The 24,950-nt window shown below is 37.7% G+C and overlaps 1 protein-coding gene across 1 annotated transcript in view; it reads right to left on the reverse strand.

Moving 5' to 3' along the window:
• tox (thymocyte selection-associated high mobility group box) overlaps positions 1 to 24,950 on the reverse strand; it is a 186,100-nt gene that overhangs the window by 20,211 nt on the left and 140,939 nt on the right. Inside the window, 3 exon segments of the mRNA XM_052023750.1 lie at positions 5,805 to 5,958; positions 5,960 to 6,033; positions 11,646 to 11,924. Of these exon segments, the coding sequence (XP_051879710.1) occupies positions 5,805 to 5,958; positions 5,960 to 6,033; positions 11,646 to 11,924 (507 nt within the window).

A 24,950-nucleotide genomic window follows, 5' to 3' on the forward strand; every position in this document is an offset into this window, starting at 1 on the left:
CTCTTAGTCAGCTAGATGAGTGATAGAAAGATGGGGGGCTATGTGGGAGGGAAGGGCTAGATAGATCTAAGCAGGATAAGATGCCAGCATAACACCATGGGCCGAAGGGCCTGTACTGTGCTGTGATGTTCTATGAAACAAAATGGCTCAACATCACCATAGAACTTTGCTTATGTGGATGAGCATGTATTTTGTCCATTTATTGCACTTGAGTGCACAAGCTGTATAATTACCATATGTTTTCAATATTACATGTGTTTAACGAATCACAGGAAATGTAATTCTTTACAATGCTTACAATGTAAGGCTTTATAAATATATTGCAGTAATCATATATCCGATCTCAAGTAAAATGAGTCAGGAGAAATAAGAGAAGAAAGCCGTGATCCCTTGTCTGTCTGCTGTCTGAGCACCGATGAAGAGTAAATGATTTGATTGACTTGACTGGACATAATATTAATGGAATTACTGACAGCACAGAGAAAAAGACATTGGTTTCTGGGCTCAAAGGATTTGTCAGCTGCCTCAGAAGCATGATTCTAGCTCTTCACAATCTTGCTGCTCCTAATTCAGCAGGACAGGCTCATAATTAAAGCAAATTAACTATTTACAAATGCCACTAGTACCAGGGGAAGGACAACATCAGCAGGAAGGAATGAGTGGGAAATTAAATTCTTCTCACTTCTATCAGCTCTGCCCTCATATAACATATTAGCAGTAATTTTATGAAGCATCAAACACAGAATAAATACCATAGGTAAAGTAATTAGGTTTTGCTATTGAGTTAAACTGTTTGAGTTAAGGTTACTGAATATAAATTATGCAGCTGAAAGCAAGCATATGTTGCAGCGTTCAACAATTGCTAATGTTACCTGATCATTAATTTGTGGATCAGTAAATTAATCCATGGCAATCAGCTACTTCTGCAGCTGGTTTTATGGTTTAAAAGACAAAGAAAACACAAATCACAGTCTAGAAGAGGAGGAATGCTTTCTGGTATTACCTTCATTTGACTGTTTATCTGAAATAAACCACATCAATACTATCTTAAAGAAATGTTAAAGAAATTAATTGGAGAGTATATTTGAAGGAAAATATCAGCTGCACTGACGTGACACAGATCTCAGAAAACAAAAACAGGGAGGCGACTATAAAATATTGTATATTATACGTAAAGAGTGGAGATGGAGGATGATGTGAAGGAGGAATTGGGTGAAGGAGTGGAAGAAATAACAGAAGTGGGAAGAGGAGAAAGTGATGGAGAAAAGGTAGAAGTGGAATGGAATATTTGGAGGTTGGGAAAGAGATCGGTAAATGTGGAGAGGAGGGAGAATTTGAAAAACAAATACAAATACGGAAAAGGAGTAAGGTTAAGTATTCGTTACAAAATTGCATATTAGCAGCTGTGTGTGATGGATTGCCTATTCAAACCATTTTTTAATATGAATGTTTCTATTTGTTTTTCTGAACAGGGTACAAGCTGATTGAGTGAAGGATCTGTGGTTTAAAATATGGATTTTCATTTGATCCTATCTGATGTTGTTGATATTACCCCAAACGTTGATGGAATACCATTGTCTCTGCAACTTGATTGCCTTTGAGCTGATCCTAATTTGCTTTCATGTAGTGGCCACTGTCGGAGGTCTAGACATTTATTCAGAGCAGAATTGTTTCAAACATTTTGTGAAAGTTACATTTGATTCTCATTTCTTGATTCATTTTAAGTAAGGAAGTAAGCTTTAATATCAACCAAATCTAACTATTTATGTGACAATCATAAAACAAAGTTTTTAAAGGATTTTAACACTTTTCAGTGCCTTACCCATAGTATTTGTTTACTCCTGCTTATTTTATCTATTTCAAATTAACGGCACTGCATTATAACTTTGAAGGAGGATTATATTTTGTGTATATTAAATTCTACCTGTATTTATATCTATCATGTAAAATACTTAATTGTTTTTACAATGGTTTACTGCATCTAGTTGATGTGGAGGAAAACATATAAATAATGAATTAATTGTAACCTATGATGCCACCATGATGTCTTACTAGCACAATCACAAGTTGTAAAATCAGTAAAACAACACTGCACCTTAATATGGACCTTGCTTACAGTAGGACCTCACAATTTCCCTCCCATAAACTGTTTGTAATACATGGAAGTAACTACATATTAGCTGCTTTAACTATTTGGCTTAACAGTGTAAAATCGACTTGGTTTAACAGTGTAAGACAAGGCAATTTAAATGCACGGAAAAGCACATCTCAACAGAAGATGGATCTGCCCAAATCTTTACCACTGCAGCTGTGGGGCACATGCTTATAAGTGATGCTGAGGTGTAACCTGGCCTTTCTTCAGTGGGCATATTCCACAGTGTAGGTGCTGGAGGAATTCATTAAATTGTGCTCTGCCTCTGGACTTGATGCAGAGTCCAATGTTGGAATGCAGCTGGTTAACCACTGGAAGGCCCTAACAGCAAGTTTGGAGTTTGCATTCATGTTAGTATCTTGAACTTGCTCGTGTTTCAGAGGGTAAATGCCAGCAGATCACCTTTGATCTAGCAGTATTTCCCACAAGTTGTGGACCATTCCTTACTTGTGTTTAAATTTTGCTTGATAATGCTGTTCCTGTAACGTGTTATGATGTTTTGCTATAATAAGGGCACTAAGTTATTTTTGTTGATGTGGCCTCACATAAATCCTAGGGGAGCAGGAATTATTGGTTTTGACGTGGTTTTACGTCACAACAAAGGTTCAGATTGTGGATACCCTGATATTTGGAGTTCCTGCAGACAGCCTGTTGCCTCATCTTGAACACCTTGTAAAGGATAGTAGAGCATTTGCTACCACCTTGGAAACAAGCACCAATCATGGATTCAGAATAATTTGATTCCAAGCTAGTTACCTCTGCTGTCATAAATTGTAGAGGAATACCAGAATTGTGGTGGATTGCTTGACCATTATTTTACATTCAGGATGATGTGACAATGAGACCAAAACACAATGTTATTACTATACTTCCGAACACATAAATAAGTTATAAAATTAAAGCCCAAAATATGATTCAAAAAGCTCAAAACATTTCTACTTCTGCTAATATACCATCAGTACACTGTAAACTTGTCAAAGCTGTCAGCATGGAGTACAGGAGTAAAGTTTGCCACACAGCCTTTTCCAGGAACCAAGCCAACCTAAAACCTCCCAGAGAAACTATAATGATGCTAACAATGCAATAACATAAGAAACTAGAAACAAGAAATGACTGTTCATCCTATCCAACTCATCTGTTGTCTAAATTCAAACTAAGACCAAGTCAAACAATCTATTTATTTTATTTGTCATGCAATGGATAGTATTTTCTTAACTTAAAGAAAGAATGAACTTGCATTTATATTGCATTAATTACAGCTTCAAAAGATTTCAAAATGCTTCATATTCAATGATTTGACACATGAGTATTGCTGCAGTGTACACAAACATGACAATTAGCATGCACACAGCAAAATCCCACAAAAAAGAGGTAAATGAGCAACCAATCAACATTATGTTGGTTGAGAAATAAAAGTCTGTCAGGGCTGTATGAGCTTTCTTGCTCTTCCTCAAATAATGAATCAGAAATCTTATATATTCATCATAAGTGGGCAGGTTAGGCCTTGGCTCAGAGTTTTACATCTCTGAATGTATAGCATTTCCTCTCTACTGCACAGGGTAGTGATTTTGACCTTTGGAGTATCCATCCACACAACCATATTTCCTGACATTGAAGATCTGAGCTAAATTGACAGCTCACTTTACTCGCTCAAGCATTTGTAGTGAAGCCTTTTAAAAATTAATTTATGGGATGTAGGCAGTTATTGGCTAGTTGTGGTTTGATACAGTTAAAAATCAACTATGTTGATGTTGGATCGGATTTGCACATGGAAAAGAATGGTGGATTTCTTTCAGTAAATCCTTCCAGGGTTTTTATGCCAAGTATGGCCATTTTTACCAACGTTTTAAAATGAATACAAAGTTTCAGGCTGCCATTGTGGGACTTTAAACTGATTTTCTCTGGATTTACTAATCCAGTAATACAATCATAACACTACCTGGCTTAAATAGTTTGGATCTATAAACTGATTTAAAGGAAAGAGTGTTCTAATTGAAATAAAGCTGATGTATCACAATTAACAATGTTCAGTGACTGTTGTTATGTGGGTAACACAGCTGTGACTTACATGTTGAAACCTCCTACAAAAAGAAATAAACTAAATGCTCAATTAACCATATTTTCGATAGGATTTGTTAGTGTTGCAATATTAACTAGGGGAACTAATCTTCTTGCAATGATGCTGTAGAATCTTTGATTTCTAGCTGTGAAGTATAGGTAAAAGTCTCATCTAAAGGAATACACCCCTGACAATCCACAATGAAGCTCTGATTTCAATTGCACTGGATTTCAGCCGAGGTAATGTTCCAACCTTGAATGAACCAAATGATCCAAAGATCATTGATGTATTTGAGGGAGCCAAGTGGTATAGCTAGAAGACCTAGTGCCTTGCAACTCCAGCAACCTGGGTTCAATCTTAACTTCCGCTGCTGTCTGGGTGGAGTTTGCATATTCTCTTTGTGACCGTGTGGGCTTCCTCTAGATACTCACACATCCCAAAGAGATGTGGGTTGGTAGGTTAATTGGCCCTGTTAAATTGCCCCTAGTGTGTAGTTGAGTGGTAGAATCTGGCGGGGGGCGGAATTGATGAGAATATGTGTTGCATAAAAATGTGATTAGTGTAACTGGCAGCTTGATGGCCATCACAGGCTCGATAGCCCAAAGGGCTTGTTTATGTGCTGAATGACTCTATGAATCTATATGACATATCTTATCTCCTGCCCTAACACAAAGTTGTATTCTCAATTCCCAGTTGAATCATAATGATTTTAAACATTTTCTCAAAATATATTCATTGGCTTGGTATGGCAACTGCTCTGCCCAGGACTGCAAGAAACTGCAGAGAGTTGTGGACACAGCCAAACACATCACGGAAACCAGCTTCTTCTCCATGGACTCTGTCTATACCTCTCGCTGCCTCATCAAAGCAGCCAGCATAATCAACCCCGGACATTCTCTCTTCACCCCTCTCCCATCGGGCAGAAGATACAAAAGCCTGAAAGCACATACCAGCAGGCTCAAGGACAGCTTCTATCCCGTTGTTACAAGACTATTGACCAGTTCTCTAGCACGATAAGATGGACTCTTTGACTTCACAATCTACCTGTTATGACCTTGCACCTTATTATCTACCTGCACTGCACTTTCTCCGTAGCTGTTACAACTTATTCTGCATTCTGTAATGTTTTACCCTGTACTACCTCAATGCACTGTGTAATGAATTGATCTGTATGAATGGTATGCAAGACAAGCTTTTCACAAGTGAAAATAATAAACCAATTCCAATTGGGGCAGATTTTCTTCACATTATTACCCAGATTTAGCAGAATATGAGACTAGTTGGTGTGCCAAATCAGAACAGCCCCCACCCCCACCCGCCCCCATCACTTTCCAGCACTACCAGAAACAATTCAGGATATCATTTTAGGAGTGATCGGCATCCCAAATGTCTTTCCAAATATGAGTGGTTTGAAGCTAAGGTCCAAAGCATGGGGCAGGCAGGAATTCCACTTAACTTCAACAAACATTTCATTATTCCAGGGAAATAATCTGTACTTGGCCTATACACAGAAACGTCATGAATTATTCAGGCAACAAACATGTTAACAGGCATGAGCTACACACTAATCAATATGACAAAGCGTGTTCTTACTTGTTTTTGTTCTTCACCTAAACCATCCCACATTGAGGCAACAATCTTTGAAACTTCACCAAAAGTGGCATTTGGATTTTGACCTTTGATGGCTGCTTGAGTATCTCGAAAAAATAGAGCATAAGCTGACACTGGTTTCTGGGGTTCGTTGGATCCTTCTTTTCTTCTTTTTTGGAGTTTTGGGTTTCTTTCCCACATCAACAGCTGCCCGCTTTTCACCACCATTCATCTGTGTTATAAAGAATCAGAGGCTTCAATTAATCAATAGGCACATTTGCATTTAAATTGATACAATCTTTTTTAATATAGTGAGAAGTACATCAACCATTATTGAAATACCCAGTGACTTAATAATGATTTTATGGTGTTTCTTGGTGGTATTACAATATTTTTTTCTATTTTACTGAAAGTTGTTTATGAACCCCTATTAAATCACATTTAAATGGTGTGAATTTAAATAGGCAAATCAAGTTGAAAAATGTTCTGAGAAAGAGAGTGCAGCATTCTAAATCCAGAGTAGGAATCACAATATTTTTAATATACTAATGTGTTTGGAATTATTCTGTATTCTGCTGTGTAGATATGTTGCTATTAGTTTTCTTAGTCATTCTGCCAGCTACTCAAGGACAAAGCAAGATTAAATGAATGTTAATAAAAATGACATTACTGTTGGTGATTTTATCATACACTTAGTAAATTTTAGTCCAATGATTTTATACAGGTTAACATCTCCATGCTAACAACATAGAGAAGATGAGGTAAGCATGCTAAACATTCATATGATAAGTGTGATCATTGTAATTTCTAGCTATGAGTCAGATCTGAGGTAATGTTTTTCGTCTTAACTGAACGCACAGAAAAACAGAATGAACATAATGTGACCTACCTAAAAGTTTTCAGTTAAATAGACTATCACATTAGCCAATTATGTTACAATAATATTAGATTAATATTTCCTTCATTGCAAGGTGCAAAATGTATGGTTTACAACTGAGCTATTGCTCCCAGAGAAAATGGGATGTTTAAGTATGTTATCTACACTGTTTCAATTCCTTTCATAGGAAAACACTTTAATTATGACATGAAAAAATAAGCAATATCTGTATTCAAATGATGTAAACAATGGATTAAATTTAAAACAATTTTATGCAAACCTTCAATAGTATTTACTATCACAGCAATGTATTGACTTTTCATACAAAATATACTGGGAAATGGTTTGCTCAAAGCAACTGGTGTGATCATTTCCCAATACTGCTATGTAATTAAAATTTTTGGGATTACTGACCATTAGTTAGCAATGCTGCAATTGCATGGTGACTATGGGAGAAAAATGCATTCACGTTTTTACTTTTGCCCTGATTTTCCATTGCAACATTTCATTGTTAAAAAAGTATGCAGTAGTCTTCAACTGTTCTACGCAGATATTACTTGCTAAACACCCTATCAGTAATATTCCCTTTGTCCTATCTATCCCTCCCCCATTCTTTCTGCAACTGCAAACTGACTTATTTTTACTCTTTCTCAGTTTTGATGAAGGGTCTTTTACTGAAACATTAACTATGTTTCTTTTTCCACACATGCTGCCTGAACAGCTGATTGTTCCTGGCATTTTCTGTTTCAGTGTGAAACCCACACTATAACATATACACACCAGTGCCATTCATAGACCTGTATTGACTAATAAGACATAAACACTGTATGGATGTAAGATTTCTTTCCTGTAACAGAATATTGGAAAATCTTAATGAAACATATATTGAAGGATTTCCTTGGAATTTTCAAGAGTGGCAAAATATTTTCCAAAAGATCTGAAAGCAAATGCATTAAATATAAAATCTAGCAATTTTAAAACCCACCTCATTGAATCTTCAGTGGGAATAAGTACATTTTCAGTCTGTGAAACTATATAAGGTAGTAGAAAATGTGTGGTTCATTGGACTGTTATTCTACTCCTCTTCCCGTGTCGACACTGGAATTAAAATCCTTACATATTTTCCTGCAGTGAAGTTGGTTGATGTTCTGTGGAAAACCTGTCTGTGACAGTGAAGTGAAAATCTAAGGAAATTTACTTACTTTGAATCTGAGCTGGATACGGTACAACTCTGGTACCTTATCCAGATAGCCATGATTCACATGCAGTTCTTCAAAGTGTGGGCCAGAAGGCAACTTAATCATAGGGAATTTCACAAATGACCTGACATGGTCTTTACCAGATATCAACACACATGCACTTTCATCAGTTGTTGGAATTAGGATTCTTGGCTACTTTTTGATACCTCCCTTTCTTAAGAATATCACTGTTAACTATACTGTTGCAGTGGTGGAGATTTAGTTAATTGAGCAAATCTGGCATCCTCCTGCAGCTCACCTATTCAATGTTATGCTATGCTTGAGTTATAAGGAGAGATTGGATGGGCTGGTACTGTTTTCCCTGGAGCAAAGGAGGCTGAGGGACGACCTCAAGTAGGTTTATAAAATCATGAGGAGCATAGATAGGGCAGATAGTCATAGTCTTTTCCCCAGGTATGGGAGTCTAAAACTAGAGGGCATAGGTTTAAGGAGAAAGGGGAAAGATTTAAAAGGGGATTTGAGGGACAGGTTTTTCACATAGAAGGTAGTGGGTGTATGGAACCAGCTGCCAGAGGAAGTGGTAGAAACAGGTATAATTATAACATTTAAAAGACACTTGGACAGGTACCTGGATATGAAGGGTTTAAAGGAATATGGGCCAAACACAGGCAAATCAGACCAGCTTAGATAGGCATCTTGGATGGATTGGATAAGTTGGGCTGAAGGGCCTGTTTCTGTGTTGTATAACTCTATTTCAGATGCCTACTGAGTTCTTTAAAACAGTTTCATGCAATCTAATGTCAGACATTTCTCTCTGAAATAATATCAACAGAATTTCAACATTCTACATAGTTTTAATGTTCAGTTTACATTTTTTGGTTTTCTGTGCTATCAAGTCACTTATGATAGGAATACTAAATGAACACAAAATGAAAGGAGGGGTTAAATAGATGAAAAAAATAACTGTGAGAATGATAATTTGTTCTTTGCTGGTAAAAAAAAGGCAACATTTCCTCTTCAAGTCATGGTTCAGTTTAAGATATTTTCTAAACTGTTGTAAATTGACCTAATGATTTGGGATAATTGGAATAACTTTATTAGAAGATATTTAATTAATGAAAGTTACATATGTTTAGAACAAGTTACATAAAAATGCAGATGCTGGAAATCTGAAACAAAAGCATAAATTGCTGGAAACACTCAGCAGGTCAGGCAGCATCTGTGGAAAGAGAAACAGAGTTGATTTTTCCTAGTTCTGACACAGAAGACCCGAGTCAGAACTGGGAAGGAGAGATTAAAAAAAGGGAAATTTTAAGTTGCAGAAAAGGTGGCAGGAAGGGTTAACAGGGCAAAGGGAATATCTGTGATAGGGCAAGACATGTCAAATGGGTTAATGGGGCACTTGGAAGGGTTAACATTTCTTTATCTGTGTTTTGGGTTGCTAATAAAATGACTGTGGGACATGCCCAGCAGGTCAGGCGGCACTAATGGAGAAAAAAAAACTGAGCCAATATCATAGTCTGACCTTCTGGGCAGGTCCCACAGCCCTGTTATTAGCAACATAAAACAGCCTCAGAAGTGTATTCACTCTCTAACTTCTCCATTAACCCATTTGACCTGCTATCTCTTCAGCTACCTTCTGCAACTTAAAATAACCATTTTTATCTCTCTTTCCTGGGTCTGATGAAGGGTCTCTGACTTGAAACACTGACTGTTTCTCTTTCTACAGATGTTGGCTGTGTTTTCAGCATTTGTTGGTTACCTATTCAATGTATTGTAACAAAACTCAACATAAACTAAACCCTTTTAACCCAATGAAAAGAAATGATATCAAAGCACAATGAAAATAATTATTTAATTTTAAGAAATGTTTCAGATTTAGCTAGCTACAATTAGTGCTTATCTTTACCCATTTGCCTTCAAATTTACTCCTTTTCCTCTGTTAAACTTTATGTGGTATTCTCTCCTTACGTATCCTACTTAAAATTCTCCTGCCACAGGGAGAGGGGAATCGTACCATTTGAGATCAGCATCGTTTGATGACTTGCATTTTACATCAGTAAATATTTCAGTTTCACTTTGAACTGTTTTAGTTTCCTCAATGCATCAACACTGCAAAGGATTAATTTTCCGTACTTAATATTTGGTTAGCTGTCACAGTTCATGTAGTTACACATGTGGTAAGGAACTCATAACTGGGGAGTTGGGTAGAGTCGTGTACTGTGGAACTGGGTTCAAATACAAACATATTTGCTATGGGAAACAGAAACAGTGCACGAATTTTCATGTGAGCATAAAACAGGCAATTTTTATTTCTGGGTGCTCATTATGCACCTCATTTCCTTCCCAACGGTGGTTGATCTGATGTTGCCAATTTCACACCCCAGTTGAAGCTGAAATTTCAATATGGACTGTTCAAAATGAGAAGAGTTCTATTACCCAAAATCAGCATCCTGATGATTGCAACTTTTAACAGCAAATGTTTTTTTTAACTGACTCTAAAATTCTACACTGATTTTACCAATCCTCTACTAAAATTAAAGCAGGGAACCAGCAGAAGTTCAAGAGGAATAGTGCGAGTAGCCACTTTCAGCTGTTCAGAGCATTTCTCTGTAAGTTTCTCACCAGAGCTAAAGTGGGAAACTGTGAAAAAAAGCCCCATGTAATTTACATGCCATTCTCTTCCTATCATCAAAATGAATTAGTGAGCCGTCCAAACAGTAGTCAAAAGTGAGAATCTATTGTAAGGAATGAACAGACAATGTATAAATTCAGGATCTCTTATTCTTTATAGTGTTTCTCTCTGTTGCTAATTTTGTGAATCCCTTGTCTTTTCATACAATTTCCTACATTTGAGCAGATTGGTTTCACTTTGGTCATTGCTTAGCATAATTACATTAGTTTTCTCCATTTGCTGGTAGAGAAAATGGCCTACTTTTCCTCTCCTACGTTAATTTCATGACATTGCCAGATGGACCATAAATCTTAAAATCAAACCCAGGATTCCCAAGACTACTTTAGCTTATTAAATATAAACTTAATGTCATCAAGGTTTAACATTCAAATAGCTTTCAGGAAATATTTTCAGTGATTATTTCTTTGTAAGACAGTCGAATTTTGGAAATTAATATTTTTTTCCACTTCACACACTTCTGTGGTTTTCAATTTCCCATACGGCTTTAAGAAATGTGCAGGAAATTAAATGTGTTACAGGAATCTATAAAAAAATCGTTCTCTTCTTCACATTTCACGGATACAACAAAAGACAACATTTTTTATAGAAGCTTACTTATGTTTAAAAGAAATATGAAAAAAAAATTCATCATCTGCATTATTACCAGAAGCACGTGGAAAAAATTTCCACATTTTATGTTTATATCAGTTTTATGAACAGCAGCTGACAATGAAGTATCATTTTTATACAGTGGTCATAGGTTTTCTTAAAGATATTTCAACTCCAGTAGTTATTCATAATTTCATAGTTTACAACATTTATATTAATCTGGGGACAGGGGTTCATGCATTTTTTTTCTAATTTTAGATGTTTATGTTTAAACAGTGAGGTGGCAATGACATAATTAAACTGGTTTGGAACAAGGATGAAACTTGAGAAAGTTAAATTAACGTAGATGACTTTACAAATCATGGATGGACTTTGGACTAATCACAGTTCTCATCAGATGGCAGTTCAGTTTCCAAATACAGTCTAGCTCAGTAACTCCTCCAAGTCATTGTATTGGAAGCTTTACGTAACAGAGCTTTACACACCTTGGATGTCTCATCGGTTTCATCTTCATGGACTGAGCTGGATGGTGATGGAGTAGCGGACTTGCTTCCTGGTGGGGATGGTGAGCTGTGTTGGATAGCATTTCCTCCCATATTAAGACCAAGTTGTGCACTGAGTTGTGACTGGTTTATAGTGGTCAGCTGACCACGTTGCATTATTCCCGGGTGCCTGATGTCTGTAGATCGGATAGCAGATCTCATAATTGACATCTGTGGGTGAGCACTGTAATGAGTAGTTTCTGTGTTTCCCAGATCATGCATCTGGAAAAGAAAATGATGGTGGTGGGGAAATAATAAATAAATGGTACTGAAGAAAAACACACATTTTGAATACTGAGATGGATGGCTTTGATTACGATTAAATCAATCTTGCATGTTTTACTGCCATAAATCCCACATAAATTACAAGAATGCAGTTTACTAAAAATTAATATAAAATCATACAGTGAAAAGAAACCTGTACAGAAACTGTTTGCTATCAAAGGAAGAACTAGTGATTAATTTCTGTGTAATTGTATTTTAATTCTAAATGATACGCAACTTTTCTGCACATTGTACAATACTTTAAACAAGCAAACAGGCATTTTACATACAATCGCCATCTTAGAACACTACAACCTGTTGCCTGAGGTGATATTTTCCATTACACACATTTTCAATACTGGCGCTTATAATAGAAAAACTGGAAGACTTTGTATTGTGGTCTTTTGTTTGCTAGATTTAGTGCGATAAACACAGATAATTTTGTTTATACATTTCAAAAATGCTTTAGTGAAACAACGTTTATGTTCATTTCACACTTATAAACGTTTCAGAAACCAAGATGTCTAAATGATCACATGTATGAAGCAGAATATTCTCATATCTACTGCGATCAAATAAGTCTACTATTAAAAAGTAACTGCACATACATTAGCTCTATTGAAATTCTAGTCATCCAAATGGAAGCAAACAAAGTAACTTAAAGAGGTCACGTGAAAGCTATTTCAGCAATGATCTTATCTTTGCTACATACCCATGCTGTTGGGGTCAGTAATGACTTCAAGCCAATACTATAAATTACCAACTACTTCTCTACTGTAGTTAATCCAAATCTCTTGTGTCCTCAAACTCAAATCTCAGCCTTATGTGATGCAAGTTACTGCTTTTAAAGGGATGTTCAGTTGCTTAAAGTTATTTATCCCTGGTAAAATGGCTGTTCGCTTCAATTGGCACTGACCCCCAAACCCATGGCTCAAACAGCAAATAGATCATATAGTACAGTGCTGAGACTTTATATGGAACTGCATGATATCCCAAGGAGCTTTACAGCCACTAAGTCTTTGGAGTATATAGGTAAACAAAGGGACATAGCCCATCTCCTTGTTTCAATTCTCGTTTATGCTGAGTGAGCTGATCTCAGGGGAACAGGAACAAAGCTACAATTGACCTTGATAAAATAAAATTCGAGGTGGGAAGAGCTGTTTCATTATCATTCTGATACTTGCTGGAATATGCATGTGTGAGAGCATTCAGCTGGGTTACCAAAGTTTGTTGCTATGATGCAACAGTTATTAAATTCCTTGAACAGTCGGTATTCTGCCCTTATCCAATTTGTCAAAATGAAAAATATGGTCATTTATCTTATGAATGTTTGTTGTAGATTCAAATCACAGGCATCTTCTTACATTGAGTGGCTAATAAGCAGTCTGAACCTTTTACTTTTATGAAACTTATGCTTATCTCAGCTATGTACTCAAACTTGAGCTGATTGTCAGTGGCCTGGAAATAACCTCACAATTTCTTTATGTACTGTGCAAATGATAACAGATGTAGAAGAACTTCTAGCTCTCAGTCTTTCACACATGCATTTCTTCAATATCTCCACTGATAAGGTGAGGCTTGATTTGAATATTCCACAGTAAGGCTATGTAGATTCTTTTAGAGCAATTGTAATGACAAAAATAATGTACTCTTATGCAACTCCTGCCTCAGGGGAGATTTCCAAAATAAGATAGGAGCTTCCAAAATAAATAGCAAGACAAACAAAATGCATAAAACGAGTACACATATGTACTTTCAGGTGACGGGTTAATTAAGATTCTGGGATCAACCTTCCTCAGCTCCTGTTCTGTTACTACTACTACTACTGATGGTACTGCATCACTACATATACCAATAGAGCAGTAAATCTCAAAGTGCTTCACAGAGGTGCAATAGAAACAAATATTGACTCATAAAGTAGTAATTAGAAGGGATCATCAAAAGCTTCTTTAATGTCACTTCTAGGGAGCTTTTCAGAGGAGAAGGAGATGAAGATTCTTTAGATGGACTATCCCTCTTATACAGTGGTGTAAGTTAGATCAGTAGACCTTAAGCATAAACACAAAATTTTGGATATAGAAAAAGAAACTTCATATTTTTGGCAATCACTGTAAAATCATAAGCCAAAAACTAGGTTCTAAAGTCAAGCTGTTCCAGTACACCAATTCTCTGACATTTACCCAACATCATGGAAAACTGCTCACAACTTTTCCACAAAAATAGGCAAAAATTAGGCAAAATGGATGAGCTGAATACAGGAATTGATCATTGTAATGAAGCTCACTGGTCAGGGTCTTCACAAAATTGGCTGCCTCAGGCCTTTGGTGGGGTGGCAAATTGAACAAGGCAGCCTGGATGCAGTATTCCTATTGAGCTAGAAAGAACACTTGATTAATCTTTGGTAGGCAGTCTCTATTGGTGACTTTAATAAGCACTGATTCGGCAATTGTGGACCTAGCAAAGCTGAAAAGAGCAGGAGTGGCAAATGTTCCACCGGACTTAAGCTCAGTTTGGTAGTGGGGGTCTGAAACAGGTATTAGGACTCTGGTTAGCATCAGGACCAATACTTGTGCCAGGTGACTGCCTTGGAGACTTGGAAATCACCAGAAATTCAAAGCTCATTTCCTCCCTGATAATTCTCCCAAAGTGTCATCCCTGTTTAAAACCCTCATTTGTATGATTGCACCCAACAGGAATACATACATCCTTTTGTCACTTTTTGTAAAATTTAAACAGTATGGCATGAATGATACCATAATTTACCAGCAATTCTGTTGCTGCCGGTGATGGTCCACAGTCATTCGTGGATGTTCAGCTTTGAACGGTAGCATAGCGGTCAGCGCGACGCTATTACAGTGCCAGCGATCGGGGTTCGATTCCCGTCGCTGTCTGTAAGGAGTTTGTATGTCCTCCCGTGTCTGCGTGAGTTTCCTCCGGGTGCTCCGGTTTCCTCCCACATTGCAAAGACGTACGGGTAGGTTAATTTGGGTTTAAAATGGGCGGCGCGGACTCGTTGGGCCGGAAGGGCCTGTTACCACGCTGTAAATAAAATTTAAAAAAACTGTTCTGAATTTATCTCATTTAGCACAATGGTAGGTCACACAATGAGATGGAGTGGTGTGAAGGTGGCATTTGACTCCACAAAGACTAATGGTAGTTACTCCTCCCTTCACTATCATGGACAGATGCATCTGTGTCAGGTAAACTGGGCAAAGAGAGGTCGAGTAGGCTTTTACTTGTATTGTTTCTTTCTCCACCTGTTGCAGACCCAGTCTGACAGCTAAGGCCTTTGAGTATCAGCCAGCTTAGTCAGTGGTGGTGCTACCAAGGCACTCCTATGATAGGCACTGAAGTGCCCTCCACCAGATACAGCCACTACCTCTGTAACCTTTCATTGTTCTTCCATGTGATGTCAAACAAGAAGTACAGACGCATCAGCTGAGGGAAGTGAGTGGTAGTAATCGACAAGTGACTACTTTGACATGATTTAACCTGATGCCATGAAACTTTATGGTGCCTTGAGTCAATGCTGACAACCCTCTCCTTATGATATAACCCAGGACAACCACCTTTGTTGGGTATGCCCTGCTGATAGAACATGGCACATTCAAAGATTGTGTTTGAGGAGTCTGCAAAATCATCCAATTAACACAATATTTGGCTACTGCACTTCCAGCACAACAATAATAGTTGTTCTGAAAGATATTATATAAATATATTTTTTCCTTTCTAACATAATTAAACAAAACTATTAATTTTGAAAGTTTTTTCATTTGTTTCATGTATTTTGTATATTCCTTTTCCGTAGTTTTCTGTCAGTTTTATCATCTTTTGTTTTTCTTTGAATATTTCCCAGTCACTGAGAACTGTGTTAGTTTTTGCCTTTTTGTACATGTTTTGTTTCAGTTTTGTATTGTACCCTAATGTAAATGGAAGTTAAAACCTCCCTGCCATTTTCTGCATGCTTGTCTCAATTCTGAATGCATACTGCAGGTACAACCAGAGGGGTCTATAAACAATACCCATCACAGTCTTAATTTTATCCTTCATTCATTATTGAAAGGGTTTCTTCATCAATAAAAAGGCTAATTGTCCCTCATTATAATTTCCCTGCACTATAAATTGTTTCCTTGCCACTATTTTATTGTGTATTAAGTGAATTAATTTAATTTAAAACCTGTTCACTGAAGGTGATCAAGTCCTCTTCAGAAATTTGTACCAGGTTGTACCCCCATACAGTGAGTGAGCACACATGAATAAAACCTAGGGCCACTTGTATGATAAAATTTGACAACAGAGGCGGTGGTGGAGAGCATTGTACAAAACTGGTACATTTTCCCCGGGTAAGCACCTAAAGCACCTCTAGTGCCTAACCACAGAGTTTTTAGCTTGGTATATTTACATCCCAGTCAAGACAGATTTGCAGCCATATTTCAGTCATGGCTACCAGGTAAGAGGATCCAATTTGAATCTGTGCTTGCAATTTGTTTATTCAATGAAAAGCACTGATAAATATTACTAGTTTATGATTATCCACTGCTTATTTAAGGTCATAACACCATGTAAATCATTTAAGCTTATTAAAAGTCTTCCTTAAGTAGGCATTTTCAAGGTGCTTCTTAACATTTTATAAACATTGGCATATAATTATAAATATATAATGTTCATCAATAAAACTGACATGAAGGTCTTGACTAAAGTCAATAACAGACTTAAATGCTTAGTTTTCTTCCGTGCAGAGTAAGCGGTTTATTTATACACTTCCGCCATTTAACCTTAATGTCACCACAACAGTAGATCAGTGAAAAGTGAAACTTTATTCATACTTAATCATCATCATAGAAATGGCATCCTAAACTTAAAATATTTAAAACAATACTTTAAGATCTCCATTAATTTGAAACCATCTTAAAAAAGATAACCCTTATAGAGAGACATACAATTTCAATGTTTTACGTAGAGCCACTGAATTTTAAGTACAGTTTCCGATGTGATTAAACTAGATAATAAGGCAAATGTTTTTCATGTACTGACCTTGAAACAGACTACAAGAAAAAGCCAAAGTCTATCTTTGGGATTAGTTGTTTATGGTTTGTAACTTTTTAGTCATAAGTTTAGTTATAAAGCAATAAATTGCTGTATTTAAAACATCCCTTTGAGAATAAATTTATTTTCTAATGGATATGACAACCTTATAAGTATTACATTATTTTTGTTTTAAGGATATAATTTTCAACATTCTGATCTTTTTGCATGTTTGCTGTCAGTGTAAATTGCAGAGGAAAGGAGCATAGTAATTCACTGATAAAAAATTACTGCACTTAGGAGGGTACATAGTATAATTAATTCGTAAACAATTAACAGATATGCATAGAATGTGTCTTATAAGCATAGCAGATCTTCTCAAGTGTATAGAGTGCAGTTTACTTTGCAAATTTTTTTGAAAATTTAAAAACCCTAGAAATTCTATTGCCTGATTATTGTGTGATTCTCATGGCTTATGGATCCTTTATGCAAATGACATGCTTAATGGAGGCACCTGAACATGTACTGTGGCATTCAAACACATTCAGAACACATTTGGATGTCATTCACTTAAATAAATTTTTATGCATACATTGACTGAAATGGCATAGACCATTAGGCAGAACCATGTTCACAAAAAATGTGAGGCCTCATTCAGTGTGCATTAACAGCGACCTGGTTTACCTAATTCATTGCATGAAGCCTAAGGGATTCCACCTTACAGTTTTAGCTTTCTCCTTGTGTGTCTCCTTTCACCAAATCCCTGGCTCAATCACTTTCCCAATATTTTTCCTCCCAAAAACAGTAGATCATAATACCACTCCACTCCCAATATCCCACTGAACCTTTGGGGTTCTGAACCCCATTCCCTGAAATTCCAATATTCCTGCACCACCCCAAGGCTCTTTTCAATGTGAACCTCTGTGATCCAAATCTACGTGTGTTCCTCCCCTAGCTCTGCAACAGAAGATGAAAGAGCATTGTATATACAAGGTGGATACTGCCTCTGCAGCACTGTCCATACATAGAGGTGATGCAGTTAGTAGAGAATGATGGATTATAAATCTTCCATGTTTCAATAACTTAAGGTAGTAGAAAAATCCTGAAGTAATATTCAGCACAGTACCTCTACTATCTGCTTAGTGGCACAACTAGTAGAACTGCTGTCTCACAGTTCCAGTTGTCCATGATTGATTCTGACCTCCAATGCTGCTTGTGTGGAGTTTGCACATTATCTCCGTGACCACATGGGATTCCTCTAGGTGCTCTGGTTTCTCCCACATCCCAAAGCCAGTAGGTTAACTGGCCACTGTAAATTGTCCCTAGTATGTGGGTGACTGCTAGAATTTTGGGAGTTGATGGGAATGTGGGGTAAATAATATGAGATTAGTGTAGGATTAGTGCAAATGGGTACTTGATGGTTGGCGGCAGCCTAGTGAGCTAAGATCTATGTCTGTACTGTATAATCTATGACTCTAAGTCCAAAGCTATTGTGCAAGATGCCATAGACATCATATGCAAAGGAATACTGTACAGAGATTGAGTGATCCATTGAGTGTTTCTAGTTTCATTCTGTTTCAGATTTCCAAAATCTGCAGTTTTGTTTTTTCTTTCATGCGTGTTTTGAAGGTTGTATCCCTTGAAGTATGCTGCATGAGTTACTTGACAAGTTTTAGCTGTAATATCATTTTACTGGATTTATGTCTACTTTCAATTATTCATGTTATTCTAATTACTACTGTTCCTATAATGTTGTGCAACAGGACCATGACACCAATTGAGCTCTTCAAAGATCATTTTGCAAATGTTGGTCTTAATTGCATATACAGACAGGAACAAAGTCAAAAGTGCGAATCAATAAAAATATCAATATTATATTGGGGATATTGAATGCAGTACAGCTTCCCAATTCATTTCTTCAATGTATAAGTTCAAACAAGCCACGAATTTAGTTTGGTGAATTGCTCTTTGATTGACAAGAAGGTCCAGGATAGATGGACTCCACAGTAATCAGAGAAAATTCGGTACTATTATAATCATCACAGCATCTGGTGAGATGTATGCAAATTAGTCTTCCAAAGTTAGTTGCCAAAGTTTTAAGAACAGTGATTTAAATTATTGTTTAATATCACATAACACAGCTGACGTTTCACTAATTCTTCGTGCCTGTGGCAACATTTTGCAAATGCCAAAACAACTTAAAGTTACAAATTTCACTTAATTGTGTGCAATTAGCAGTCACGTGCTTCAAATGTTCTCAATATGTTCTTGTACTGAGTCAAAGTATTCAACAGCATTCTTTTCCAAAATATTATGTCAGAAACTAAGGCTGTAAAGGAAAGCATATTTGCATATAACAAAATGTAAAAAGTCATAACACCTTTCACAGACTCCGATATATGATAAATCTAAAATTGGAAAAATAAAACAGTCCATATTACTTGTGCTGTGAAGTTAGGAATTATTCCAATGATAATGGGAAATTGTGTGTCCTAAATGGCAAAGATTTTGTAAAGTATTATTTTGATCAGAGACCTATCCAGTTCCTGCCAATAGCCAATTTCAATTCTGAGAAACTTTTCACTTTTGTTCAAAAACCTATCTTTATAGCTATTATTTCAATATAATTTATATCAAAACATTTTCATGGTGGCTTTAACGAATAACAACTATTTTGCTGTATCTATTCTGGCCAGCTGTTCCTTACTACTGCACATTGTACAGCAGTTGGTGGATGGGGAAACCACTGTGGGTAGCCCTGAGGCCCTGTTTGTTAGTGTTATTTACCAGCTGCTGCCTATGTGGGGTTAGCAAGTAGGTCTGGAAATGTGCCAGCTTTCTGCTGCAGAAGTGAGATGTCCCTGTAGCCTTCCCATTTACCCCTGGCTGTTACCATCTGACACAGCAGTGGTGAGTGTGATCCCCAGGGCTACTGACAGACACTGCTGGAGTTTAATATAACTACAGACTACAGCTGTATTTACATGCTAAAAACCATGTACTACTGGCAGTGACCAAAGCAAAAAACTGTAGATACCTTCACCGACACGTCAAATTGTCTCCAGCATGCAGCAACAGAGAACAATCTTGATATAACTCATTAGGGGGATAGGGGGATATATTTAGTGATTATAGGGGGATTATTGATTACAATGGGGGGTTATTAATTATGGGAGACTGGGGTTGATGATTATAGAGGGGTTTGGTAATTGAAGGGGGATTGGTGATTACATGGGTTATTGATGATTAAAATGGAGGTTAATGATTTTAGTGGGGTTAGTGATTACATGGACAGTTAATGACTACAAGGGGATTGATGATTATAGTTGATAATTACAGGGGTCATGGTGAATACATCGGGGAGGGGTGTTGATGACTACACAGGGGTTGGTGGTAACTGGGCTGTGGGTAATTAAGATGGGCTGTTGGTGATTGTAGGGGGGTTTGATGACTACAACAGGGTTAGTGAATGATAGCAGGTTTCTGGATTTGCTGACCATGTGGATTTAGAGATTGCAGTGTCCTGGAGATTGTGGGGCACTGGGCAGCGTACAGTGATTGGATGGTCAGTGCTCAGGGTGACCAGATATCCTTAACAGTGGGAGTTCTGTAATCTGGGCATTTTATGATCAGAGAGGGGCAGCGATCACAGAAGGGTATTCAGTCAGGGCTGTTAATGACTGGAATGGTACCATGATGGGAGAGGGGGAGAAGATGTCCATGATTGGGAGCCTGTACTTGTGTCAGATCAGTGATGAAGTGGATCAATGATAAGTAAGAATTAGTGTTCACGGTTTGGTGTTCATAGGGGTTAATGGTCTCACAGGCTGATCAGTGACTGTAGGGGTCAGGAGTAGGGGAGGCTGATGCTCATGGGATCAATAAATGTGATGACTGCATGTAGTCAGTACACAGAGTGACCCAGTAATCATGTGTGGGGAATTTGGTGAAAATAGTTGAGCTTACTGCCTGCAGAGATGAGTATTGTCAATCATGTTGAGTACGTCAGCAAATGTGAGTGGATGGGTGGGGAGGATCGGTGTATAAGGGTGGGGTCAATGAGGGATACAGCTCTGCTTCCTTGGCCTGAAGGTACAACTTTGATCCTCCTCAGCTCACAAGCAATTCTATAAATGCATTTACATGATGGGCCACAAGGCATTCTGTAAATATTATCAGGAGCAAGAGGGAAGCCAGGGAAACAATGGGTCCAAAGGGATAATATATGTATTGAGCCAGGTGATGTGGATGAGGTCCTAAATGAATACTTCTCATCTTATCCCTGATAGAGGTATATAAAATTATAAGCAGTGTAGATAGGGTAGATAGCCAGAATTTTCTTTCCATGGTAAGGATATCAAAAAGAACAGGGCTTTGGTTTAAGTTGAGAGGAAGGAATTTTAAAGAGAAGATGAGGAGAAAGTTTTTTTACACAGAGAATGGTTGATATTTGGAATTTGCTGCCCGAGGAGACAGTGGAATCAGATATAATCACTGAGTTTAAGCGACATTTAGACAAGGCATTGAAAGATATGGGCCTAGTGAAGGCAAATGGGATTAATGTGTAGATGGACAAAAAGGTTGGTGTAGATGTGGTGGGCTAACAGGCCCATTTCTGAACTGTACGACTCCATGACTCAGCCCTCCCCATCTCCTTTAATAATCTTGAATTTCAAAATGGATTAAAAATATCAAAACTTTTGAAATGGAGGTACTACCCATCAACACAACTTCTTCTATTCCATCTTCTTCTTCTTTTAAGGCTTTCCCTTGGGTTCGAGGATGATTTACTTCCACTCTGTTTTTCTGTCATAGAGTCATGGAGAGATATTGTACGGAAACAGTCCCTTTAGCCCATCGAGTCCATGCTAACCATCAACTAATATATAACCACCAAGTTATAGGACCCTCTGCCTCCATGGGAGGACTCTCCTACCTATCCTTGTAGTGTAGCGTTGTAGCTTGCTTTCATTCCTCACCAACATTCCCCACTAGGTGACCTTGGTTCTGGACTGCCACCGCCAAAGGTTGAACAGCTTCCCATTAATTGTGAAGACTAGCTCTACTCCCAGGGAATGGTTGTTAGAGTTGAGGTGAAGCATTGTGGTGAGAAAGATTTAAAAAAAATACCTGGGCAATGATGCAGCTTTGTTGATATGGATTTCATTGAGATTGGTTCTGTTGTGGACCCAGTGGTTAGGATCATGGCTTACATATTACCATAAAGCAAATGTAAGATGGAAATATATTTCAGTGGGCAACTGAATTTGAGTGGAATGCTCCACAGTCCCTCGCAGTTGATGGTGTCAAAGGCTTTGGCAAGATTGAAGAAGGCTAAGTACAGTGGTCAGTGCTGCTCCCTGCCATTCTCTTGAAGTTGTTGTGCAGTGAAAATCATGAACCAGTAATCCACACTATGACTCAGGGAGCAGTTCTTTAGCCACTGACAGGAGGTGGTCGAGGAGGGCACTGCTGATGATATTTCCAATGACAGAGAGTAGGAAGATTCCTCTGCAGTTACCATAATCAAACTTGTTTCCCTTCTTGAAGATGTTTATGATTATGGCATCTCTGAGGTATGTTGGTAGGTCCTCCTCTTCCCCAGCTATGGGCAACAAGGTTGTGGATTTGGGACCAAAGCTCTGCACTGCAGAGTTTATGAACTTCACTGAGATACCATCTATTCCCCTAGGCTTTGTTACTTTTTAGTTGGGATATAACCTCTTCAACTGCCTGTCAGTCAGGAGTAGCAGGATAGGCTGCTGTGAGTTGGAGTCAAGGGCACTCATGTCAAGGATGTGGAAAAAAACCAGAGCACCTGGTGGAAGCTCACATGGGGAGAGTGTGCAAACTCCACATGGACAGCACCTGAGATCAGGGTCAAACCCAGGTACTTGGAGCTGTGAAGCAGCAGCATTAACTGCTGTGCCACCATGCCACTTCACTTGAGGAGGGGTCTTCAAAGAGTTCCTTCCAAAAACGTTGATTGCCTCTTTGTCTTTTATGTTTACCCCCTTGTCTCTCAGTGGGTTGGGGCCTTGACTGTTTGGGCTGAAGGTGGCCTAGACAGTGCTGAAGATTCCAAGCCTGTCACGTCTGTCAGTGAGTTATTGAGCTTCCTATGCTCCTTCCATTCACCATATATTCTTTAACTCTTCTGCTGGACCTGTGCTTTCAGATGACCGTGGTGCTGCTTTGGTTCTCTTGTAGAACGGCACACACACACACACACACACACACACACACACACACACACACACACACACACACACACACACACACACACACACACACACACACACACACACACACACACACACACACACAATCAACTTTATCCGAGAGTGATTCCCTGCTTCCTGTTTTGTCCCGTTGTAGCCTTGGGTGGGTTGGACTTTGGCTTGAGATTTTTAGGTTTAATTACCCTCCCATTCTTGAGTTAAAATAACCCCCTCCCTTTTAAAAGCTGATTGGCTTGTACGTTCATAACATTTATTAACCGGCACAACTTATGCAGAGTAACCAGTTACTAAACATTGCCTGTGGTTTGAGGTTTAACTGTTTATTTGAATTTAAATGGTCCAAAAAGTAGGTTCCTATTTATATTATGCATTTTAAGCATGAGAACAAAAAGCTGAAATTGTCTATCTGAATTTGCAATTCTCAACAATGCATTGAAACTACTGCATTGATTTTGTTTCACTGTATAATTTCAATCTTTATCACGAGGGCATTCAACTGTGAAATTGAAAAAGTGTATGCTATTAAGTGAATGTTACCATCTTTCAAGAGACAAAAAAGTAACCAGCTTAACCACTAGAATATATAATGATAACGTCTTAGAAAGCAGTTGAAGTAATAGCTTTTTAAATCCTTAATGTGTGGTTTGAACAGATATATGACAAAGACTCTGTTCTGTTGCTTAAAGATTCTAGAAACTGTTGTATTTGTTTAAAACAATACTGTTATGTTCATTGAAAAACAAACTTTTTCTCAGTGTTGTATAATGACCAGAATTCTAATGATACGCCAAATGTGAATGAGAGGTACATTGCAAAGAAACTTTCAATTCTGCGCCTTGAGCTGGAATTCCAAGAAAAACTATTTGCCTTTAAGTTCAGCTCTACCCAGAGAGCTCAATACACCACGTTTTTCTATTCCTCCAAAATTCACTCCAATCTGAACACAAGAAGATAGGTGTAGAAGTAGGCAGAATATAAAGCACACTGGTGACTTGAGTGTGCATTCAGTCCCAATGATTGGGGATGAATTTCTAGGCAACTCTCTTTGCTTCCAAAAAGGTGAATTGTGCTAGGACAGATTCAAGCTTCTTGTGAGGTCAACTTCATAGTACTGAACTCTTGAATAAATTAGCGTTCAATTGATAAAGTGCAGGCTTAGGAATGTGAGAAAAATAAATGTCATTGTATTAAAGATGCCTCCGTGGATGGAGTGAAGGTACATTGGAATAATGTGGAATAAATGTTATTTTGTATTTATACAAAATTTACTTATGCTGTATCTCGCTTAATGCTCAGTTCCAATGGGTGCCAAAAAAAGTAGAGCCTACATTTTCTAAGGACAAGTACTGTACTTACATTCTGGGCACCAGATAATCCATTCATTCTAAAGTAACACTGCATAAGAACTGACTGTGTTTGGATATAAGAAGAAAATTAAAGGTCATCTAACCTTGACATTGTCTAAAGTTTAGATGCAATAATAGATTGGTACACAATAGGCTTTACATATATCCCAGACAATAAAAACAGAAAATTCTGGAAATACTCAGCAGGTCAGGCCATATATACGGGAAGAGAAACACAGTTAATGTTTAGGTTAAAGCCCCACTGATGAAGGGTCTTTAACCTGAAATGTTAACTCCTTTTCTCTTCCCAAAGATGCAGTCTGATTTGCTGAATATTTCCAGCATTTTCTGTTTTTATTTTAGATTTCCAG

The sequence above is a fragment of the Pristis pectinata genome, chromosome 9 (genome assembly GCF_009764475.1).
Source record: "Pristis pectinata isolate sPriPec2 chromosome 9, sPriPec2.1.pri, whole genome shotgun sequence".
Lineage (NCBI taxonomy): Eukaryota > Metazoa > Chordata > Chondrichthyes > Rhinopristiformes > Pristidae > Pristis > Pristis pectinata.